This window comes from Ornithodoros turicata, chromosome 3, assembly GCF_037126465.1.
Source record: "Ornithodoros turicata isolate Travis chromosome 3, ASM3712646v1, whole genome shotgun sequence".
NCBI lineage: Eukaryota > Metazoa > Arthropoda > Arachnida > Ixodida > Argasidae > Ornithodoros > Ornithodoros turicata.
In genome coordinates, this window is record NC_088203.1 from 2,172,143 (window position 1) to 2,197,657 (window position 25,515).

Here is a 25,515-nt window from a genome sequence, read left to right on the forward strand (position 1 = left end):
ACTAAAGTGCGGATAATTGTGCACTAAAAGCTCCTGAAATATGCGTGCAACAATGAACTGCAATCTCTAAAGACATTGGGTATCTATAAAGATGCTTATGAATAAGATATCACAAATAAGATATATATAATATAAGATATCACAAATAAGATATATATAATATAAGATATCACATCTATAAAGATATTGCACTGTACTTGCTATGAAAGCATGGCATCCATTACACAGAATCTGACGTCCTCGTACTATGGCCATTCTGTTCGGGAATCATTCCGTCTCCACGTCAATCCTATGCGTGTCATAGTCGTTAAAATGAGTTCGTTCAGCGGCGAAACATGCCATCATACATCATCATTACTTATTTGTTGTTGTTGTTCGTTTGTACTAGAATTACCGAGACCATTCGTACAAAATACAGGAAAAAAGATTTGTATTCTGCCCTCGGTATATTACCTGCTCATGGGTTTTCCGGTGACGCACATCAAAGCTGATCCACGAATATCAGGATGACTTATGATGCTCTTTGTGGCAATGGCCAATATACCTGACAGGGCGGTGTCCTTGGTTATTTAGCCGTTGGGACCTGGTTCAGCGGATAAAGCTAACAACCAGAACTAGGATAGCGAACACACGTCCGATCCGATAGACGACGCTGAAATAAACAGTTTAAAAACAAGGCGTCGAATAATCCATAATATAATAAGCCTGAATCACGAAAATATGCGTGGTGTCGAGTTCCGGAGTGCCGAGGTAGTCGTCGCTGTACGTTCCCCTCTTTCTATGTTTGGTAGCTGAAAGTTCCACGCTCTTCTTTTTTCTTTAAAATACTTACCACATTCCTGCAGAACTCTTCTAATCAGTCCCATACGTTTGGACCAGAATCGTGTTTTAAGCGCTCAAGTACAAGACCATGTCAAGAAAAAAAAAAAAAAAATGACACGAAGATTCGCGCTCTAATAGTCACTGATTCGAGTTACGAGCGATAAAGTATAACTCCATGGGACGGCTTACTATTCATTCTATTACTAAAACATGCGTCAGCAGAAAAAAAAAAAAGAAAAAAAAGAGAAAAACGGGCTGCCAATACAGTTCACTGTACTTCATATCATAAATGTTATTAGGTTTCTAGATTATATTACATTGCAGACCTGTAAAAATTACTTTTCAAAAGTAATTGAAATACGATTACGAATACACGCTCATCAAAGTATTTAGGTTACGGTTACGATCACAAAATAAGAATTGTAATTAAATTATATTCGAGAAGGAATTGGGTTACGTTGAATTACATTAATTCCAATACATGTTTTTGGTGCATAACTTCCTCGTATATTAATTCCGGTATTAGACTACACACGAGTGACTTGTGGACTACACAAAATAGAAGAAAATTGATTGATTGATTGATTTAAAAAAATGGAGATGTTAGTCTCGAGCCACTCGGGACTGGCTACTCCCGGACGTGTTATTATGAAAAAAAAAAAAAAAAAAAAGGGGGGGGGCGGTAGTTGGAGCACCTTACTTAGAATTCTACAATGCTACAGTTGCACAATGTTACGAATTGCTGGAGAAATCTGCTTATTACTTAGCAGAGGCACTAGATGAACCTTTTTTATGTTGTGCCAAATGCGAAGGGAAATGTCTTCTGCATGTACACGGAATGCAGCTCGTGCGCCGGCCTCCAGATGCGAAGTATTCTTTCAATTCATGTCAGTTAGACTGTCATGCCTTCTGGTCATGATTATATACCACCCTTTAACCGTTGCGCACTACACACCGAATCCCACACAATGTTGTGCACTGCATTCACGATTATATTGTCTTTCAAGTATTTCGTGAAAGAGTAAAAATCGCGGAAATTTTGACATTGCAATTACATAACACAATCACATTGTGAGCTAGAATTACGTAATATCGAACGTAATTCTCGAAGTAAGTGATTACTAAGAATGAAGTTAGCTAATTACAATAATTGAATGACTTGTAGTTAATTACTCCGCACGTCTGATTAATGTTGCTAATGTATAAAGTACAAATGTCGGGGCAGTTGTTGCAAGTGGAGTGAGCATTTTGTCCGCGGCCCTGTATATACAGATGGGGTGGGGGTGGGGGGGGTTCTTTGCCGAAGCGGGAGGGTGGATCCTAATGTTTAACCTAACGATTTGGGGGCGATCACCCCCTTCTGGATGCGTCACTGGGCCGAGGACGACTATACCTGGTGACAGGTCCTTGCAAAAACCCTCAGGCAGGCGAAATTAGTCGACTGACTGACCACCGTGGGTAGTTAATAAATAATCATAGTTTCCTCGCGAGGGAGGAATTAAGCAGGCCAGGCCAAGGCCAGGAATTATCACTGTGCACTGTCCTTATTGGTGTTTTATCTGACACGTTAGCGTTTTATTAATGATGATACGCTATTATTAATGATGATAATAATATTATTATTGTTAATAATAGCGTTCTATATCGGGCTTTCACGCTTTCATGTTGCGAATGCTTCGCTGTTTTTCTTTTTAGTGCTGTTCCCCTCATGACTGGGATGCGTTATACAGGCAATACGCTGTTTCTCAAGTACCAAGAAGAGTGCTGACCACATGTTCGAGAGATGACGCATAATCCACTTCCACAACTGTCACGTCCAGAGATTCTACTACGTTAACAGCAATCAGGCTCCGCCATAATTAATGATACACAGTATCTCAAAGTTTAACTTGTCCACCAAACAAAGTTTATTTCCACTCCACCCTCCTACAGCACCATCTGTCTCTCCTATATCTTTCCAACGCTGCCCCGTGACTCATGCCACCAAATTTATCCGGGCATCCCAACTTGTGCAGCCATCGCGTCCAGCGATCTGCATTTTACGACAGTATCAAACCCCCCGACCTACCCGAATGACTTCTGCTTCGTCCTTTTACTTCTACAACTCGAAAACTTATGATGATGTGCAGGAACTCCTCTTATCCCACCCTTCTGTCACGCACTAAACGCATGCGGTATGTCAGGTCCTGTGACGTTAACCACAATGGGAAACGAAGGAACCGCTTAGCAGAAGAAGACTGTTTTTGAGATGCACTCCTTCGCCGCCGCGGGGCGCTGTAATCGCATTGTGGCCAGATGAGAGAACGCGGCTGGCTGACAGAATTTGAAGATTCCCATGCCAGTGGAGGAGGGAGAAGCTTTCTGGATACTGGCAACATTGAAAGGGGGGGGGGGAACAGATACAGGAGCGAGCGGAGTATAAATTGAATGCTCGTCGGAAATCGATTTCAGATTATCACGCTCGAAGGAACTTGGTGGGGAAGACGAAGGGAAGGCTGTAAGGTGATGGTCGGGGAAGATGGCGTTCTTTGAGAGAGGTAAGGGTTTTGGGGGGGGGGGGATAGTAGGGTGAGTAAGGTGATGTTGGGGGCGGGGTGGAAGCGGGGACTCCGGTGAGTCGTTAATGATGAATCTGATAAATGTTGTGTTTTCTTTGAGTGTGTTGTCTGGGGTTTCGGGATGAGTTTCAACAGCGAGTCTCCTGGCCCAATGGGATTCTACAAAGGCATTCACACTAAGTTCAATGCATTAGTAACGGCAATAATACATTCTTATCACCAGCACCGTGTCCGAGTGGATGCAAGATCCGGTGGTGGTGGTGGTGGTGATAGGGCTTGCCGTTGTCGGCCTCACGTATGTGGGCAACGTCACGACTCACGCCCTGGGGGAATGTGCGTCCTGGGCCGACTTCTAAGGGAATTGTGCCGACATATGTCTGAAAGCGTCTGAGGAAAACCCAGAAAAAAACCCAGACAGCACAGCCGGCACCGGGATTTGACCGGTACCTCCCAGTCTCGACGTGACATGGCCAGCACGCTAACCACTGAGCCACGGGAGCTGGTGGATGCAAGATCCACTCACTGGTGGCTTATTCGAGGACATGTTTCCGGGGCGCAGTGGCGCACAAGCCAGAGGGAGGACGATGAAGTCGGGTGCCTCCTCGTGGCACGCCTTTTGAATTAGTTTTTGTTTTTGTTTTTTGTGGCCATTTGCCGAGAGAGAATAAATCAATTCGATCCTGACTCACGAGCTAGTCGTTCCGTGCTCCTCATTTTTGGTGACCCGGAATCGAACACCTACCCTTCTTCATGAATCCTTCCGGCGACCCCCATCTTATTCCGCCCGTCGGACCTGCAGTCGCCGCTCGAGACATGGGCCAGCCTCACTTAGGCCACGTCGCTGTTCGTCTGCCGCCATTTTGGCTTCGCAACCAGCATCTGGTTTCAGCAAGTCGAAGCACAGCTTCTCCTCGCCGGAACAACATCACAACTCACCCGGTACCGGCACATCGTCGCTTCCTTGCTCCGAGACATTGCGATGGACGTCACCGATATAATTTCCATTCCCCCGGCGACCAACCTTACGACACCTTCAGAGCTGCTGTTCTCGAGCTCACTATGCTATCGGAACGCAAGTGGCTTCAACAGCTATAAACCTCAAGGGAGCTCGCGGCGACCGCCGCACTTCCCGGTTACTTCGCTCCATGCAAGCCCTCCTCGCTGACCGAGCTGTCACCTTTGACGAAGCCCTGCTCCGAGAGCTTTTTCTGCAAAGGCTTCCACCCACGGTGCATATGGTTCTGGCCACAGCCTCAGCCCTGCCTCTGGCTGAGCTCGCGCAACGTGCCATCGGCGCTGTTTGCGAAAGATCCCGACCTCCCTCAAGCACTGCCCTCCAGTCATGCCCACGGTGTGATCCCCTCTAAGCGACGAACTCGCAGCCATGCGAGCTGAGATCCAACGCCTCTAGGAGTCTGTTGCCGTTCTGAGCATTGCTGATCCACATCGCCGCTCCCCAGGCCAGTCCGCTGGTCCATCTCGCCGATCTCGTCGCTACCCCCTGAATATTTCAGCGTCGGCTCTCACCCTCTGTTGATGCTGACAACCCGCCACCGTTCTGGTACCACGAGCGCTTCGGCGGTGCCGCCTTGAGATGCACCAGATCTTGCGGCTTGTCAGGAAGCACTCCCGGGAACCGTTGACGGCGACCACCGCTTCCCCAACCCAAGCAACGATTCGCCTTTTTTTTTCTTCACTGACCACGCCAGCAAGGCCCGTTTTCTTGTTGACACTCGCGCTGCTCTCGGCGTGCTACCAGCATCTTCTCGCCACCGTCGCAATCGGCCGTTGTTCCATCTCACCAGTCAACAATACCGCCATCCCTGTCTACCGGGAAAAACCTTGGCCTGAGCAGGGAGTTCACTCGGATTTTCCTAGGTGCGGCAGTCAGCCAACCCATCTTTGGAGCAGACTTTCTGCATCACTTTACCCTTGATGTTGACGTTGCTCACCGCCTTCTCGTCGACGCGCAAGCTCGTTTCACCATCAGCGTATTTTTCAAGGTTGTTACATCAGTTGTTGGCTTCAGTGGAACGTCGTCATCCGCCGAACTCTTCAGACAGCACTCGGCTTGTGCGCCACAGCTCAACCTCCCCCCCCCCCCGGAACTCGTACCATTGGTAGTGCATTTGCGAAAGAAGACACAGGGGTGAAATCCTCGTAGCATCCCATGCGTTTTGGGAGGTCGCCTCGCTGGCGGTTCTTCGCCACGTGTGCAAGGCCATGGCGCGCGCGCGACGTTTTGACGCTGGGAAAACGTCCCATGCGTTTCGGCCTTTAGAAGTCGGCCCGGGACGCGCATTCCCCGAGGACGTTAGTCGTGACATTACCGAGCTGTGTGAGGCCGACAATGGCGAGCCCTTTCACAAACCACCACCGTGTGAGAGGAGGCCTTCAATATCTAGATGGCGTTGCTGCGGAGGCAGCTGGATCTACTTGCATAGCGTATTCCATTGGTTAAACCCCCCCTGGCCTCAATATGAATAGTGGAGTGCACTGTTTAACCCAAATATTCCGATATTGTGCTTCCCTATACGGTCGACAGAGGGACTTGTTGCAACACCACACCGGAGCATTATTTTTTTTCTTTCTCGCACTTCCCTCGCCCAGTTGCATTGGGTTATCCCAAGTATCACTTTGTGCCTCGCTCGCAACGTAAAATATCCAACTCCCTAAAACTGTTACTTACCCTTCGTGGAATATAAAACAACGATCAAGCACACGAAGACTTACTACCTGTACGAAAAGTGGTACTATACGTGTGGACAACGAAAATAACTGGACATGTGTGATGGCACTCTTTGGCCAATAGTTGCTCTTGTGCCATAAAAAAACCAAAACAAACAAACTTCCCTCGCCATTAAAGGGGCATTAAAATGCAAAAACAACTCGCTCTCAATGAAAGCCCGTGTTTCAATTAGTATGACGCAAGCAAAATTAGTTCACAGTGCGCTACCGTTTAGAACAAAAACGCAATGAAAACAGAGACGTCTTTGGCGGCAACGAATGGGAACCACAGGAGGCAAAGATTGGCGGCATCGAATGAGAGACAGCAGGAGAAGCTTACATATCGTGGCCGTGCAGATTTGGAACGGGTCCGATAGCAGTATATGCGCGGCATGATGCGCACTGCTGCATTTTGTCAATACCGATTCAATGAATTGTAGCCCACAACAGTTTTCGCGAATGTTCCGCTGACAACATTTATCTTCACGTCCTTCGGACAGCGACGGCGCTCCGCTTCGCAACGCGCACAATGTTTTTCGCCGGGACTGCTTCATGGCGTGGCACGCGCGTGCACGCGGAGCATGGACTAAAAAACGCCGATGCACGAGCTGAAACGACGTTCACTGCTTAACGCCGAAGCGAGAAAGAGTACGGTATAATTTCGATTGTAGCTCCGTAACGGAATCTAAGTTTTGAATTATGATAACGAGTACGAAATTAACGTAGCGTCTAACGTAATTTGAAGTGAACTTGTTTTTGCATTTTAGTGCCCATTTAACATATTCAATGCAGTGACGTGACCTGTTACCTGAAGAACCGCGGATTCTAAGCGAAAGCGTAGAATCTACCAGTGCTCTACCAGTAAATAAAGCTATTCAATATTTTTCGCCCCATTGTGAGTTCAGTTCTGCGTCTTTAATGTACAATGAAATAGTGCCAACCTAATAGACCTTTACCAGACAAACGTCATCATGACGTTGGTGGACAGACTGAAACCGAAACAAATCGTAAGGGGAGGCCTGGGTTCCACGAATGGGTACTTGTTCGCTGCCTCCTATTGAAAGAAAACTAGGACCGAAGGTCGCGTCCCTTTCAGGGACCATCGTTATCCCCTCAAGACCGTGGCTTTGTTTGCCTCTAGCTTCGAGCATAGTTCAACTCTACCAAATTGGTGGCGCTGTCGAACACTATGACGTCATTTGTTTACAAACAGGGAGAGGTCTATTCGTCAACATAATTTTACGGATTTCTCGCAATCCTCGGCATATGGGTCATGTTTCTGACTTCTTTCAACTCTTGACAGCTTACGTAATCGGGGTGACGATTCAACACTATTGTTTTCTTTTTTTTCTTTACAGATACTTGGAGTCTTGAAACACCGGCAGTGCAGACCGGAACGATGAGAGGTAAGATGGAACTAGACCACATGAAAAAAATACCGGTTGTAATCACTTAGCATTTTCATATTTGAAAGTTTTAATCGACAACAAAGCCAATCCAGATTTTTTTTTTCGTTTTATTACGATACACGGTGCTATAAACGATGTCCAAAAAAGAAATACGCAGGATTACGTGCGTGTCTATACGTATAGGGCGTTTGTCGTGGAGGATCCTAATCAAGCTCCTCGCATGATTCTCAAGTAGCATGATTAACCGTTTCTACCTTCAAGCTGGAATGAGAGCGTTGACACGATAGCTGTACCGAAAGTTCAAGGATAGAAATTGCTAGAAAACAGCCTTTTCAAATTCACGATGCATTTGTGTCACGTTCCATAGCCCGGGCTAAAAGTCCATTAGTGAGTATAACTCTCTCTCCCCTCCTCCCCCTGTATTTTTTTATCAGAGTAATCGAAGTAAGAGAAGCCCGAAGGGTGAAATCTTACTTAAGAGGAATGAAGCGCGCCTTTTGTCCTTTCTCGATTTGCTCCCCATTACAACGCCCCCGAGATACGGTCCTTCTTCTATAATAGGAATCTGACATCTTTTGTCCCGTCTCTGGCGATTTCAGGAAATGGTGGTCGCTGTGTTTCTTGTTTGCGAGATGTAGTTTCGTTCTTCCCCTTAATGGCTGCACCCCTGAAGAGCGAGCCGAGTTATTCCTAGATTGTTGTTGACGGCATCAAACACCGGACGCGTTAAAAGGGCTAGGATATTCCAAACGGTAATACTCGAGACAGGTAAAGGTCTCGCGTTTTATCCTTTGGCGGATGCGTGTGTTTTGTTTGGTTACGTAAATGATTGATTGATTGATTGATTATGTGTTTAATGGCACAAAGGCAACAAAGGCCATAGAGCGCCAAAACTATGCTGAGTGTGTCGGAGACGATTATGGGAAAGATGATGTGAGAGAGAGTGTGGTAGTTAAAACCTATCTACAGGTATGAGCGATGATTGATTGACCAGGATAAGAGAGAGGGGGATGACGATAGCAAGCGAGCATGGCAGTTAAAAGCTATCTACAAGTGTGACAATGAGATATTTACATGAGGAGTTCGGTGATAATGGATAAAAGCGGAGCAATGCTTATCATCTACATCTGACGTAAATGATGGCTTTACGAATATTATACTGACTCTTGGGGTTGCAGTAGTGGATTCCATAATGAGAAATTTTCCCGTGAAACGCAGCTCCTGTCAGAGGTCTTCCAACCTCCGTACCCCAAAGGAATGTTCCATCTGATGTCCGCAGACATTTCCCGCACCGCTGTCCTCTTTACATATTCTCTCCTGTCTGTCAGTCGCTTCGAGGTGAATACGCTGAATAAAACTTCGGGGAAACGTCACAACCGACGATCTTTCCTTCCGCCTCATTACAGTATACTGTCCACTTAGGTGGATCGGAAGACGGGCTCTTTACCGGTGACAACATTCTCAGCCGAAAAACACTTCTCCGAGAGTGGCGTTGAAGAAGCACAGACAAAGGAGTCTCCGTGTTGTCGACAAAAGAGGAAATTCGTTAGAAAATACAAAGGCCTCCATACTTCCCTCGTCTTTTGTTAGAAGCGACCAGAATATTAAGCTCAGAGACGCCTTCGCTTACAAGTACTGTCTTTTAGTTGGCAGAACACTGCAAGTCATATCGACTAGTTGACAGCCATTGGCAACTGCGTTACGCGTACGTCTAGGTTTTCCCGCTCGTTTTAATACGACCGCCATACTTTTAATTTAAGTGCCGTATGAAATGGTCCAGGTGCCCGAATATCACAGGTCCAGGTACCACACAAATAATTCGTGCGCAAAGAATTTTACCCATGTGCCGTATGAATTAATCTCAGCACTATACAATTCAGTCCGACACAGATGGAACGCAACTAATTGCGTTACAATCACAACATCGTTACGCATTGTGCTTCCAGTATGATGTGTACTAGAAGTAGCGTCATAAACACAGCGACATTACAACTCGGTATTACTATTGTGATTGCGTTACACAATGTAGTTGGCAGCATGCGGGGCAGTACAAATACAAATTCGAATAGAGTGTAACTAAATTATAATTAGCACTACGAAAATAGTCCGCAGCATGCAAAGCGGTTGACGTGGCAAATGACAGTAAAATTACGAGTGCTTACGACTGTATTACGATTAGAGGGACACTTTGCGACCTAGCACTGGAAGTAATATCACCAATGTAATTACATGGGAGGTTCAGCATTTTTTAAATCTGTGTTAGCGCCGCGAAGCAACTATGACTATAGCAGTGGAGAGGGAGGACGTCGGTAGCCAGTGAGGGTTCTAAATATGCTCCCTAGGTCGACTTGAGGGGGAACTGTTCCGACGTCCGCCTGGGAATCTTCCGCAGGAAAACCCAACGAAAACCTCAGAGGCACTGCCGGGGGTTCGAACCCGCTACCTTCCAGTCTATGCCACTAGTGAAACCGAATTAGAATTACAAGTAGACATATTGGTGTCCAACAAATTATTACGGTGAATACGTCTTTTTCTTCTTCTCACTTTATCGGAGAACGAATAGCCCACCTTGTTTACGTGGGCATCACCTTTATGGACCTTTCTTATCGCTACCGATTAATAAAGCTATTTTTCCGACTGTCATTATAGGATTAATTGAGTGGGGTGGCCGCCGTATCGGACGAAGGCTCTCGCTTTATGATGTATGTTTTCCGATACCTTCTGTCGATTATTTATCGGGGCAAGGAGCCAACGATTCATCATTACGCTGGGCGTCACCGTGTTGCCTGAGGCCTCCCTTCAAGAGGGAGAGATATGGGACGCTTTATACGAGGGGCCAAATACGACTTGAAGCGTAGAAGGACATTTGGGCTGCCTTGCGGAGTGGTTTGTGCAACAAGAGAAGAACAGAACGCAGTTATAGGACACTATGGGAAAAGAAGGTACAGACGAGAACAGTACGTGGCAATCAATAGGAACAATCCTGGGTAGTTTGTAGAGGTTCATGATGACGAATAGCAGCAAGAAGACAAGGACAGGGTATAGAAGCCAGACAGTGTTCCTTGATTAAACTTCAGTTGAGAGTCTGCAGTTGTCCTGTCTACTTGTCCCCTGTCCTTGTCTTCTTGCTGCTATTCGTCATCGTGGCTAGTTGGATCAAATAGAATGACACCAGCAGAGGGATTCGAACCCTCTGATTACAGGTCAGAGATGCTAGCAGTTCAATCAATCAATCAGTCAACCAATCAATCAAATGTTTTATTTCACTGAAATACAGTGTGGCAGTTGGAGCAAAATGCTACATTATGCAGCTTGAGAGGGCTCCAAGCCCGTCTGAGTTGCCTCATTGAATATATATGCAACTGGCTTTTGCTCGTCTTTGCATTGCCTCACAGCTGCTACTTCGTTAATACGTGTGCGCAAACTGAAATAAATGTGAAGGGAAAGGTACTTTTCCTTTTGGCTGGACGAGACCGATGTCGGGCACTTCCACCTGTCTAGTAGTTCCGGTGCTCGCCGCTTGGCTATGGTATTTGGCGCTAGTTGCGGATATTGTGAACGTTATTCGTGCCCACCTGTTGTGTAATGGTTTAAAGCGAAAAAATAACTTTTTTTTTTAAATTTTTCTTCTAATTTAATCTAGTAACTGGGCGTGATACTCCTGTACATTCATCTTAATTCGTTTTCGTTTCATTATGTGACAAGGCTATGTTTGTGTGTTTAGCAATAAATAATGTTCAATCGGAAAATCGCACCCTTATTTATGCTTGGCCGCCTATAGAAAACGGGAAAAAGGATACGACCTTTCAACATGTGTGAACGTAATATAGGTCCTGAACAACCGCATATGCTACGAACGTTTCTACTTATTTACCCGTGCATAATACAAAAAAAAAAAAAAAAAGAAAAGAAAAAAGGGAATGGGCCGAGAACGCGACCATCACAGCAGATGTTCTACACTCGGGGTCTTCGAGATCGCAACCTGAGATTACGCTAAAACGACCTGCCCGCGCTTACTCAGCTACACCGAAAGCAACAACTCATATACGCTTCATATACGTTCCCCAACAGTTTGTCAACGCGCACAAAAACGCGCTCGCGCATCGCTCAGGAACCCTTGATGCGACGATAAGAACTGCGCACTTATGAACCGGGGAAGACTTTGGAAACCACTGTGTTGCGGACGGCGTTTCACTGAAAGCGTCGAAGAGGGGAGTCCTTTTTCCGCGAAAAAAATAGAGCTACGTTTTTCTTTTTTTTTTTCAGCACTGTAGATAATGTCGTGGTCTTCCTCTCGTCATCCGAGGTTGCGATGTTATCGCCAAGGGTATGTTCCGACATGTAGGGTTGAAGATGGGTGATGTCCTCAAAGACTTTTGAAGTGGACAGATGGTTCTCTAGAGGTTGATGGAAACATCTGTTCGTGCCAGGTTACTTACGGGAATGGTCCGGCGCATATTACGAACCAGAGTAGAGCCCAGAGCTTGTTTTCATTCGCATATGATTTGGATCGGCATCCTGAAAGCGGAACGCTTCATCCGCGCGGTCTGCATCGTTCTCAGAATCGAATCCTGCATGTCATTATCAGTAGCGCGCCGCTATCAGATTAATGTGTTGATTACTTCGTACGCGGTGTATACCGTCCACACGCGTCGCTCGTCTTGGAGAGTTTTTGCTGGGCTCTATACGCTAAGACAATCTGATATGCGGACACTGAACGGTCTTGTTCCACGTGAGCTTATTCTTGCCTTACTAGAAAGTTTCTTAGTCTAGGGGGAAAATCAATGCGCACAGCGAGCATTGGACGCACCAGACCCACGTCGCGTACCCGCATACTAGCCATTCATCCTTTATTGGAAACCAGGAGTATTCCGCGATTGAGATTGAGGAGATTGAGAACTGAAAGATTCATCGTACAGGGGAAGCCCCCTCGGGACATTTCTCCCCTAAACATTCAATGCTAATCATAATGTTTTATTGTCCCAAATATATCAAGCAGCTCTAGCCCCGCTGCACCGCAAGAAATGATACGAGCACTTCTGGCGCTCAGCTCGGAAATACTTTGCACGCATTGCTTCGCACCATGGCATTCTTGCTGGTACACTGGTAGGCGCTCGCAAAGCTCGGCATATTTTGGAGCGCTACGTTGCAGACATGACCCACGTCCGGTTCTCTGTCGCACAAGAAATAACACCACACTATGAAGAACAGCTTGTTGGGCCTCACCCACGTAATCCCCGCATCCGCCAAGGCCCCGCTGGCTACGGCTGCCTTCCACAGAATATTGACGGCTGTCGATTCGACGACGATTTGACGCTCGTAAGCGGTCAAAGACGTCGTGGATTCGTGGAGATCCGTGTTGTTCCCCGAAAGACAAGCTGCCGTGTGTTTCAAGCGCAGCCGAGACTTTGTGTCCCACTTAGGAACCTCTTCTATGAATATCTTCAACATAGACCTTGCCACTATCGACCCGAACGCGGCGTACCTTATGGCCGTCGGTGCCATAACATCGTAGTAGGGGACATGCAAGGTAATAGGTGCCAGCACGAAGTCCCTGTTTGAGTGATATACCACGAGGTCTTTGTCGTCGGTTGTCTTATAATGCTCTGGTACGACGAGCGCAGTCAGCGGCGTGTTTCTCAATCCGTCCACTGCGGTCTTGTAGTTGTCCACGAGGCTAGACGACATGTTCCCGAAGGCTGAGAAGGTGACGTTGACTCTTTCTTCGAGGAACGCCTTGAAGTACTCGGTGACCGAATCGGGAGTCTGGTTGTTGTACGGGGCGCCGACGATACCGTCCTTGTAAGAAGTGTTCCGGAGGGAATCGCGGAAGGACTGCCGAGTACTACGCACGATCTTCTCGATATCAATTAGAACATCCGGAGAGGCTATCTCACTGACGTAAGTGGACAAGAACGCTACGCCCATCCGTTCTTGGGTCAAATGGAAACAGAAGAACTTGTGACTGGCCTTCGCTGCTTGCCAGCCAGAATAGAAGTTGGCTATGAGCTCCTGGTTGGCCAGAAGCGCAATCCTCTGCACAACTGTCCAGCCGAGGTAAAAGTGCAGTTTCGGTTCAGATACCTTGCGTATTAGCGTTGCGAGCAGTTCGAGGAAAGCTACATGCGTTACGACTACCTGAGGGTCTCTGGCTGAAGGGTTGGAGAAGTACTTCCTGAACCCTTCCAGCCATCTTTCTTTCGGAATCTCGGGCTCGGTGAGGTTGAACTGACACATCGGCGTGACGACGGTGAATCGAGGCTCGTTTAGTTTATCTTCAAATAGGTTCAGCACGCGATCCTCAATGTCTCGCAGGTCCGTATAAACGAGTTCCTGCGTGACTCCCGTCGGTTCGAAAGCCTGGTAGAGGACCCGAAAATACTCGAAGTATTTATCTTGCTTAAACAACAGCTCTCTGTGCCTCAAGAGTTCGCGTAAGTATTCGGACGGTGTCACACTCAGTGCCGGATTTCCGGAGAGGCTAGTCCACTGTACCAGGACGAAGCCTTGCCACAGCCAGTTAGCCGAGAGGTAGAGAGTCGTTGCGACTACGTCGGGGTTTGGCGAATTCCTCGGCCAGACGATGCCAGCATCGGTGAGGATCCCAATGATTTGGCTCAGTTCATTGCCGCTACCTTCCAGCACGTTGACGCACGACTGGAAGAAGAGAGCAGCCTTCTGAGTGGCGCTCTGTTCCGTATTGTTGTTGACTACCACCTCAACGGCCAATTTGGTCACTCTCTTGACGAAATCGTCGAAGGCCTCGTCACGAACAGTCATCATATGGGCGCTGTAATATTTCCCGCAGACGAAACCGTGAAAGTCCTCGCAGGGGTCGATGGAACTGTTCATGCTGTCCTCCAGGCGCAACGCATAGGCCTTGCAGGCGTCTGTCTCGCACTGGTTGACGCTGGCACCGAGCGATGCGAAGGCTCGGTTCAGAAGCGTCAACAAGAAGGTGAGCAGGACGAGAAGGATGAGGCCAACAACGCAGAGAGTACGATAGGTTTCGACGGCGTGGTACTTGTTGTAGTTGTCTCTGCGATCGAAGTCCCCGGCCATACTTTCCGACAGGGATGGGATGTCTTCGTAAGATCTCGGGGTCATGGAAGGTAGGTCTGAAAACAACGGGAATTCGCCATGTTGCGTCAGGGCTTCTGGTAGGAGGCTCTCCAGGGGTATGTGCGGTTTTGGAGGACCCTTTGTAGAGCCGGGGGTAGGAATGGATTCGTCCATGCTGAATGGTTCGGGTAAGCTTAACCGTTGCAACCTGTGGAGAGAAAACGGAGCGACAACTTTATTTAATGACGATTTAATGATTATTGAACGATATAAACGGAGTTGTGTGCTGTCCGAGGTTAGAGTAATACAGAAGCCGCTCTTAAATCTATTTTCCTCCGCAAGGTATTGATACTTTTGAAAGTTATCTCTTATACACAAAAGCGAAATATGCGACCTCAACGAGCAAGCGACCTAACCTAACCCAACCTAACCTAAGCACGCGCATTTTCAACGCGAGTCACACCGCTATCGCCCGAGAGGTGTACCTAAACAGAATTTGTCTTGCACGAATCTCGTTTCATGTCGCCTCAGGTGCGCTTTTCATAGAAATGACGAACGCCGGCAACATAAAAAAAAAAGGAAAAGAAAAGACATAGATGATTTCGCGAAATTCTGGAACGCCTGTGTCTTGTACAAGACCCTTTCAGTGCGCAGGCTATAGGATGTGCTAGTATGTCGCCGTGTCGGCGTCAAACTGTGTTATTAGAAGGCGTTCGCAAAGCTTGCGGTTGCGGGATATGCCATTTTCGTATTTTAACGTCGAAAATTTGTCGTAAATACTGCTCATTTCGGTCTGTTCGCCACAAATGTTTCAAAGGATATTCGTACGATCGCCATTTTATGTTAAACAAACTGCATCTATCAGTCTATATTACATTCGAGTCTATCTATCAGTCTATCAAACAGTCTGTATTTGAGACTTGTAATGCTATCTGGAAGATGGGACACATCTCAAGGAAGACTGCTGTCGAAAAGCTGGAAAAACTTACCAGGCCGCCAAGACAGGCTCGTAGAACGACACGTGAGATACGATATCGTCTACTTCTTGTTCTTCTTCTTCTACCCCGCATGTAGAATGACCATTAGCCACAAGGGGGGGAGGGGGGATTTATTGGCAGAAAAAAGAAACGGGAGATTTACGCATGACGTCATTTTCTTCTTTTCGATTTATATTACTCAATATTCGTAAACCATTTTACGTCGCACATGGCGACAAAATGAGGTGAAGCGTAACACACATTATATTTAGGGCCTGACTTTTTCGGGTTTTATTTTTGGCCAAATTCGGGGGTAAATATCGGGTGATATTTTTCGTTCGAAAATTCGGATGTATTCGGGTTAAATCCCGTTACGGCATATTCCGTCGTCAGGAATTCGGGTGTATTCGGGTGATTTTTTTTGTTTAATAAAAATTTGTCTTAACATGGAACTAATGTTTAGCAATGTTATCAAACTTTATTTTAATGCACGCTTACGAGTGTGCCACACGACCCGGATGTTTTCGGGTAGATTCGGGTTAAACCCGAATTTTACAGATTTCGTTCGGGGGGTAAATATCGGGCGGATACGGGTTTAACCCTAAAAAGTCAGGCCCTAATTATATTACGTTCCTTTCTATATCAGTTGAAATGACAGACAAAAATGTGAAGGCCAGCGAGTTTCGCATCGAGAATGAAGGAGGCAAGAGTCGTTTAAGTTTTACCGTCCGTGCAACTTCCAAAACAAACAGCCACACAACTTCATACACGAGACACTTTCTCCTACCTTGGGCATTCATAGAACCATTATTAAAACGTCCCTCGTGTCAGACACTTTAAAACCGTAAGGGGGCGTTATTAAAATCTCAACGCGGGGCTCGACAAACTTGAAAGCATCGCTGCGCGGGTGTAGCCGTATAGCAAACGGAATAACAAGCTCTTTCCCAAGGCAGGTGTTGCTGAGAAGGGAAAGGCGAGAGTTTTGCTTGTTTCAAAACTTGCGCTTTCGGGACGCTCGATATTATTGTTACGCGCAACGTGTACTTTGCTCGAGAAGAGTTATCTACGCTGTCGCTTCGAAGAATGCGTCGCGGGGCGTTGAAAAAGAAAAGCCGTATATAGTTTCAAATCCGGAGTTTCGGGCCCTGGTCTCGACGGTTGTCGCGCAACCAGGAAAAATGTTTGTGAAAAATGAACGCAGTGGTGAAGTCCTCCAGCCGAAGCACACTGTGAGACACTTGGTTGTAAAATGAGCACGTGGTAAAAATATAGTCGGTCTAAAGCAGACTTATACGTAACGCGTTACAAGTAATTTCGTTACTTGTAATCAATTAGTTTCTTGAGTAATTTTTCGAGTAATCAATTACATTTTTGAACGAGTAATTTTTTAAGTAATTCGATTACAATTTTGAGTAATCAATTACCGAGTAATCAATTACTTTAGAAGTAGAGTCTGACTCCAAATAACAATGCTCTGTCACAAATTTCCTGTGCCTTTATTGGGCTATTCTACTGTAGTAAGCGGGAAAAAAAATTATTGCTACGTCTCACGCGCGAGTCCTTCATAGCACGTGATTCTTTCGCGCTATTTCAGCTGTCACAATCACTTGGGAGCTGTTTTTCTTTTCTTTTTTTCTTCTTTTCCTTTTTTTCGAAGCACATAGGAGCGGAAATTTTTGCATGAATTGAAAGTAACGGCCCGAGTAACGCGTAACTTTTATACTCGTTACTCAATTACATTTTGAGTCGAGTAATTTGTAACGGTAATCAATTACTTCTGCCAGAAGAGTAACGGTAACGGTAATCAATTACTTTTTTGGAGTAACGGGCACAAGTCTGGTCTAAAGTTACTGCGGCGAGCGTTTGTCTTCTATTGATTTCCCGAGTTACTTGTCTCCAGGAAAACAGTATTTGATGATGATTAGGATTTTAATGGCGCAAAGGCAACTTTGGCCATAGAGCGCCAGCTGCTAGTACCACGAAGCTGCTGCGGGCGGCTATGAGTGGTATAGAGATGAAACGTGGAAAGATGGGGAGAGGACAGAAGGAAGGAGTGGGAGAGAGGGAAGGTTTGTAATGCTTCCTGGGTCGACATCAGAGGGGAGTGTGCCAACGTATACGTCTGAAAAGTATGCTTTTCTGGAAAACCCGGGGAAAACGCTTTTGCTCTTCGTGGGCACCAAAAAAATAAAGACTGAATAACTGAATAGATGAGTCCCACGAGCTCAAACTTTACGTAGTATACGGGGTCATTGTCTTTAGCTGCGCCAGATTAAAAAAAAAAGCCATGAGAGCAGAGGGACAGAACTAAAGAGCGAAAAAAAAAAAAAAGAATCTCTACATCGTCGTCTATTTCACCAAGTGGGTAGAGGTATGCTCCATCCCGACTCTTCGGCCCGTATCGTACGTACGATATCGTACGACATTTATCGTATCGTACGTTACGTTACGTTACGTCGTACGATATCGTACGACTCCTTTTGCGCAGCGTCATTCTAAGCCACGAGTTGCCTTTATGTCATAAAAATCCAAATCATCATCATCATCATCATCGTTCTGCGCCACGGAACGCCTCGCGTCATACTCTCACACCGTAGCGCCCCTGTTAATCTCCCGGAATTTGCTTCAGCCCTCCACGACTGTGGCACGAGCCAGGCCTTTCGTCTCCCCGTGCAATGCACATTCACCATGCAACGGCCTAGTACAGCGTACGAAGTGCACTATCCTCGCCATTCTTTACGTTCGGATTCCACGCCTCCATTTTACTCGCCAACAAACCAACCAGGTTCCCCTTTACTTCGCGTACGGGACGGACGGCTGTCCTGGCTCAGAAAACGTCACTCGACGGTACCCCTGGTCCCTTTGTCGCGAGGAGCTATGACCTGGGGTCTCGTAACGCCTCTAGGAGATACCGGGCACGCACGACAATTCGCCGATATCAACACGTCCTTACCGATAAGCACGTACGGTCTATCACCGACCAGCTTTCAGCCAGGAGATGTCGCCCCTTTTGTGGCGCCGATTCAGACAGACGCGAACACTCTAAAAAAAAAGAAAGAAAATAAAAAAAAGGTGTACTTTAACTCTTTTTTTCTTGCCACATATATCAGTCCCTTTTGGAGAGTACTATTACTCACAAAAAGGAGTATCCTCACCCCCTCGTGGGAGTAACATTACCCTTACTCCCCTCGGGGGAGTAATATTACTCTCCAATAGGGAGTTAGAGCGTAACCCCACTCCCTAAGGGGAGTGAGGAGGCTCCTTTATGAGAGTAATTGTACTCTCCAAAAGGGACTGATATATGTGGCAAGAGAAAGAGAGTTAAAGTACACCCTTTTTTTTTAAAGAGTGAAGGGCCCAGTAACTACTGCCACAGTACTTCGGCCAGATCGCCGAGATGCGAAAAGCCGAAGAAGGTCGCGGCCCCCATTTCCGGCGCATGTCGCGAGCTGAAGCCATACCTGACCGGGACACGTACAGCTTGGGACAAAAGTTTACGGAGCACGGCACTGGCGTATCCCTTCGTCGGAGCAAGCCCCAGCTGTCTTTCGGGAAACGATCGAATAAGAAACGGGTGACCAGCTACTCTGTCCACGTCTCAGTGTGTGTGTCCACTCTTGTTTGCTGCTATAGGGTGTCGCTCCAATGGAGAAATGTGACAACCCGATGTTCCGTAAACTTTTGTCCCAAGCTGTTACATGTACTTCGCCGTACGCTGTATTTGAATGTGCCAGACGGTTGTCCACCCGTTAATGTGCGGCGGAAGCAGTTGTTTAACAAATTGCTAGCACCGGCTGAGCAAATGCTTTACATCTAATCGGGACCGTCTTCGGAAAAGACGGGTGCAATCACCACCAAGGGTGGCATGGGAACTCATCTGCTCATACTGGATGTCGCGCACCTGGAGGGCATCGTGTGGGCTTTAATAAGTATACATGAACGGAATCCCGCCCAGACCATTTTGGTACACGAGCGCAGAGGCGGATAAAAACCTTGATTGTAGCGTTATTAAGGGGCATTTCATACATAGGCTCGTTTATTAGTGGATGTTGTGCACCGACGTTAAAATGGGAATACAAAACGAGGGCATGTTCGGCCAAGTTCATAGTGCCGGGGTTTGGGTTGTCAAGATGAATTGTGACTGCTACTGCAGGATGGCTTCGTTGCCACGCTGCTCGTCTGAATGTCCTTCGGAATTCCATAGCTACACTCTTAAAAATGAACTTCACCGCATAGCACGCTCCTAGCCAACCATCATCTCAAATGATATCGTTATCTGCCCTGATTTGTTGAAAACGGGGGGCGTACGCCTTTTTTGTGACAATTATGAACAGCATAAGTGTCACAGAAAAGGCGTACGCCCCCCGTTTTTAACAAATCAGGGCAGATAACGATATCATTTGAGATGATGGTTGGCTAGGAGCGTGCTATGCGGTGAAGTTCATTTTTAAGAGTGTATGGGCGACCGTATACTATCACTCCGTGTCTGTACTATTAAAGGGGCACTAAACCGATATAAGAGCAATGATGTATCAGTATAGGGATACGTCCATTTAACTGTGAAACATTTTCTTAAATTATCAAGTTCGACAACGACATAGTATAGCGCAGTAATGACAGAACGCGTTGCGCACTATTTCTTGAACTTGCTCCGCCTTTCAAGTTCTCACAACAATAGCCTGAGGGTATCCTGAGGGAGCCCTGAGGGTATCATAAATAAAATAAATAAATAAATAAATAGGAGGGACGTCATTTTGACGTTTCGTGCGGGCCACCACTTATGTTGCTGCATTTTTGAATCAGTGTTTTTTTTTTTCGGGGCCACTAACACTACATTCACGAGAAATGTCCTTCCGCAACGTATTATTTGTACATCTTTTCCGGCCGCCTTCACTAATAGAAATAAGATTTCTTTATAAGCCGCACTTATTCTTTGAAGTGAAACCCCTCCACAGCCGCGGAGTCGCAACAAGGCGACAGCAAACAGGCTCGGCAGGTTCTCCCCCGCGCGGCTGACCTTGTGGGGGTCCAGGATTGGTTGACGACGCAAAACGTCATTCGGGGATGAGCCTGCCCCATTTGCTGTAGCCGAGTGACGTTTGCTTGACGCATTAGACGAAGGGGAGAGTTGCACCGATTTCGCTCTTTGATCCGCTTTTTAAATAGTTAAAGGGCTTGAGCTACACAAAGTATAGTCCACATATTTAGGTAGAGTGAAACCCCTGCTTTCACTTTGTGTAGTTTTTTAGACAAAGTAAGACCATCAGTTTAGTGCCCCTTTAAGGGGAGAGCCGTCTGGACGAAAGCTGACGATATTTCCAACACGTTCTGTTCGAGATATCGTCGGCTCTTGTCGTGAGGCTTCTACTCGTCTGCTCACTGAGTTGTCTTATTGTAGTGTTCTATTGCGGCTACTGGTGCAGTATTCGTGTGGGACACGTACGTTTCACCTAATTTAAATCTTTCTTGAAGAGTTCCAAGTGTGTTTGGGATACCCCTCAGGCGATACAGGTGTTGGAACGATTTCGAATTCAGAGGTCGCGCAGGGAGTATACGGAACATCGCAGATGAAAGCGGTGGCCGTTTTTGCCCTTGGTATGTTCGAAACTAACCGAATAAGTTTCATCGATAGAATTTTTGTGTATTCCGCTCTATAAATAAATAGAAAAAGACAGAGTTTGGAGGAAAGAAACAAGATGATGATGGAGGGGAAGTGCATAGATTTCCCTTCCCCACACTTAAAACTTTTAACTCACCTGTTCGTGTCACTATACCCCTTAGACCCGTTGTATAGGCCTGCCGAAACGTCGTCTCCTCCACCATAGTGGTAGTGGAACATTTTTTTCCCCCTTTGAACTCCACGCTTTTCAAAATTTATATATTTGTTTCTACGTATGAAAGGAATATGGAATACAAGCGCAAGGAAGAAAGATGAGGAATGGCATTTCCAGACTTGAAAAAGTAATAATAATAAGGGTGCAGTTCAAGAGCAGGCAGTGAGTATTAAAACATCCGTCCCTCCCCGCCGATGAGCTAATCACGTCAGTCACAGGGCGTGGTCATCGTTCCTGCTCACACTTTTCCGGCGATACCGCGTATCGGGACTTTATGCCCGCAAATAAAGAGTCCCCCAAAACGCAAAGGGCGTCGTCCTCCATGCAAGACGAGGGGTCTTCCAGGATAAAGCCGTTGATATCGATACGCGATTGAGTTATCGCAAAGTATTGCAGATAATGGTATTTTTACAGCCAAGTAACAGCGTATAATGCTGGGTAATAAATCTATGAAATGAGGGGAAAATAATGGAACATGAAGGTGCATCCATCCCTTGTATATGGCATAGGTCCTACCGTTTCCAAATTTCCCGGCTGGAGAAGCTACTAATTTTGTTACCTAGAGCACTAGAAAAACGAGTTTCAGAGTACCGCCAGCCGCTTGGCTTGACTTGACTTAACCTCAGGTAACTAGGCAACGCCGCCATTTTCTTTCCACGCCAAAATGGCCCGCTGTGTTTGACGCTCTGCGACTAATTCAATTTTATGTAAACTCGCGTGAGATTACCTGTGCCAGACAATCCTAGACAGTACAGAAACTACTGTGCGAACAGGTATACGGACCTGGACAATTACAAAGTGAAAAAGTTTTCCTATAGGTAGCGATAATATAATCTCGGTTATACAATAATTTGATTTAAAAACACAGACGTCAGACTGTAGTGTTTTAATTAACGGTGCCAGTGATCAACGGCAGCATTACATGTACAACAGATATCCAAATGAGTAAATAATTGTAATAAAAAATAATAATTTCACGCTTTTGTGAATAAAAATATTATTATTATTGGAAGGGACATGGTGGATTATGGTCACGTGGGTGGATTCGGCCAATAGCCATCGCGGCGGCGAGGGAAAAGGCTGACGGTACTTGTTTTTCTAGTGCTCTATGGTTACATGGTGCGTATAGTAGCTGCGCTTACATGAATGCGACAAAAGCGTGTCGTATCGCGTTATCACAACAAATCCTCTCCGACAGGTGCGAGGAGGTGCGACAACCCGATAAGATACGCTTCTGTCGCATTCATGTAAACGCAGCTATGCAGTTGGTGCTGTTAACGTCACGAAAGGGATATTGCCCCAGGGAATTCTGTCCGCTCCTCGTCTGTTGCGCTATTTTCCTAGCATAACGGAAATAAAGTTGAATTGAATTGAATGTTAATGACCGAGTTGCAAATTGCCATGCACGTTATCAACGCACACCGTGGAACAGTCAGGTAACGAAACTGATCAAACCTCCGACCGCTGTGGCGTCTCTCGTGACTTTAGTTATTATATGTAATTAATTAATTACTCGCATATATATAATTTTCGACGTCGATATTAAACAATTTGCGTTGCCGTTTCCACTGTTAGATTTATTAACGCCAACCTTTCAACGTATACTCGACAAACTCTAATGCCTGGTTCACACTTCTCTTCGTCGCGGGTATGATACGGATGAAGTGCGGATGCGGTTGTCGTGCGAGATGCTGTTCCGACACATAGGAGTTGGTCACTGCTTCCACTTCAGTGAGCAGGGTCTCCACTGCCACGAACCCTATTACCTGCCTTGAGAGGGTCTTCCTGATGGCTGACTTGACCGAACGTACTATAGGCGCTCATAAAAGCCACCCCACCAGGGAGCTCGTTCTGCGATGAATTTCCAGCGTACACCCCCCGGAGGGGGGTCCCCGTAATCCACCATTAAGAATAAACATTTAAGAATAAAACATTCAAGAATAATCCGCTTAAAAAATACACGTTTGAAAATATATCTCCTAAAATAAACCGCTTACTATCCCCGCTTAGAGATCACCGTTTAATAATCCACCATTAAAAATAAACTGTTTCAAAATCTAGCACGGAGGCGGATTGATTGCAATTTGCGCCGGGTTAGATCAGGTTATGTTTGGTTAGTTTAGTTTGGTTTCTGTTAGTTTGGGATAGTTTAGGCTAGTTTGGTCCTGTGAGGTTAGTTTAAGCCCCTTGCTTGCAGTTCACCTTGATTTGGGCCATACCACGTGACTCTAGAACTGTAGCGTGGATTTGGGGGGATTTTGAAACGATTTATTTTTAACGATATATTCTTAAAGGGGGATTCCTTAGCGTTTTTATTTAAACGGGGATATTTTGGCGGTTATTTTGGTGCGTTGATGTTTAAGAGTATATTTTGGGAGATATATTTTTAACAGTGGTTACTTACGTGTTTATTTTTGAAAGGTTATTTTTAATGGTTTCAAACGGGATACACCCCACTTAAACGACTTTGCGTTGTCACTGTACACGGTGTGGCAGAGTCCCCTGCGTGCTGAGAATCTGCGGAATGCTTGAGAATATGCGTTCCTGACACGGAAAACGCCAGTGTTCGACCCCTCCACTCTTTCTACGTCTACTTGTCTATCTGTCTATCTCCACTCTAAAGTGCGTCTTCGCTGATAGGTCGTGAAATGCAAAAGTATGCACGCTGTTGCATCTTCACATGTTATACGGATGCGACGCGGCACGGTTGTCATGGCAACGAAGTACAGCGGACCAAAAAGCATATGCACCGCAAGAGTTAGGTTCGAACGAACTCCATGCGGTATACGGATAGACCTCTTACCCGAGAAACGTCATCATGACGTAGGTAGACAGACTGAAACGGAAACAAATTGGAAGGGGAGGGCTGGGTTCCACGAATGGGCACCTGTTCGCTGCTTCCTTTTGAAAGAAAAGAAGGATCGAAGGTCGCGTCCCTTTCAGGGACCATCGTAATCCCTTCAAGACCGTGGCTTTCGTGCGCGACCTCTATAGCTTACACGATGACGTCATTTGTTTAGAAATAGGGAGAGGTCTATTACATCTGGCTACGCAGCTGACCAATGAGCGAAGGCGCAGTGGAGAGTGGAGATAGACAGACAGACAGACAGACGTAGAAAGAGGGGATTGGTCAAGCACAGGCGAACTCTATCTGTACCGTACCCGCAACGGAGAGAAGGTGGTGGTGGTGGTGAAAGGGCTTGCCGTTGTCGGCCTCACGTATGTGGGCAACGTCATGACTGACGCCCTGGGGGAATGTGCGTCCTGGGCCGACTTCCAAGGGAACTGTGCCGACATATGTCTGAGAGCGTCTGAGGAAAACCCAGGAAAAACCCCAGACAGCACAGCCGGCACCGGGATTCGAACCCGGGTACCTCCCAGTCTCGACGTGACATGGCCAGCACGCTAAACCGCAACGGAGAGAAAGATGCAGTGTGAACCAGGCGTTAGCCTATAGCTGAGTATACGCCCCGCAGACGTGGCGCTTAACGTGCACGTGCACCGCTTTTTCTACGTCCGAAACAGTTTTCAATTAGCGACAGACTGTTTCCCTTTTTGTGGGTGGAAAGGAGGTTAGTAATTAAATTGGGCTTAGCAGGGGCCGATCGAACGGCAGCGGTTGAGTAAATCTACGGTTGGAAACCATGGAGGAGGAGGAGGAGGCGCTTTATGCGCACGGGTTTGGAAAATTGTTCATCGCTGCTTCTGTCCGAGTGTGTGTAACGAAATTCTAGGGCTGGGTGTGCGTTCGGGTGGAAGAGCTTAATTTGGGGCTCAAAAAAAAAGTTTCCTCTTTATATACTTATACGTCTTTTATATCCTCGTTTCTTTTGGACTGCTGGATACGGGGTACTTTTATTTTATGCCTATACGATACGTGATTGGGTGAGAAGGAACAATCACTCTCTTGTTTCCAACCTTGTACGATTGGTTTGGATAAGTAGTGTGTGTGTGTGCTCAGTGGAAGGAAAGAGAGGGAAAATTGAAGCGTAATCGAGTTACCTGGAAATGCGAATTTTTGTGGGAAGCCGTTTCCGTGGAGGTTATTGGGTTAGTCCGGATTGCACGTTATCGACTGGTTTTATTCTTTTATACGTTGCTACGGATGAGGGGGAAGACGATTGAG

General features: G+C 46.4%; 1 protein-coding gene and 1 long non-coding RNA gene across 2 annotated transcripts in view; one reads left to right on the forward strand and one right to left on the reverse strand.

Annotated features, from left to right (window-relative positions):
- The window catches only part of LOC135389810 (uncharacterized), a 173,601-nt gene that overhangs the window by 3,676 nt on the left and 144,410 nt on the right, over positions 1–25,515 (forward strand). The window contains exon 2 of the long non-coding RNA XR_010421593.1: positions 7,466–7,513. This is a non-coding gene — a long non-coding RNA (uncharacterized LOC135389810). The remainder of the gene's footprint in view (positions 1–7,465; positions 7,514–25,515) is intronic.
- LOC135389809 (neprilysin-1-like) lies at positions 12,478–15,620 on the reverse strand. Its single transcript, XM_064619838.1, has 2 exons — positions 15,568–15,620; positions 12,478–14,786 (listed from the first exon to the last, which is right to left on the reverse strand). Exon 2 carries the CDS (start codon positions 14,750–14,752, stop codon positions 12,563–12,565), a length of 2,190 nt encoding a protein of 729 aa, XP_064475908.1. The 5' UTR covers positions 14,753–14,786; positions 15,568–15,620; the 3' UTR covers positions 12,478–12,562.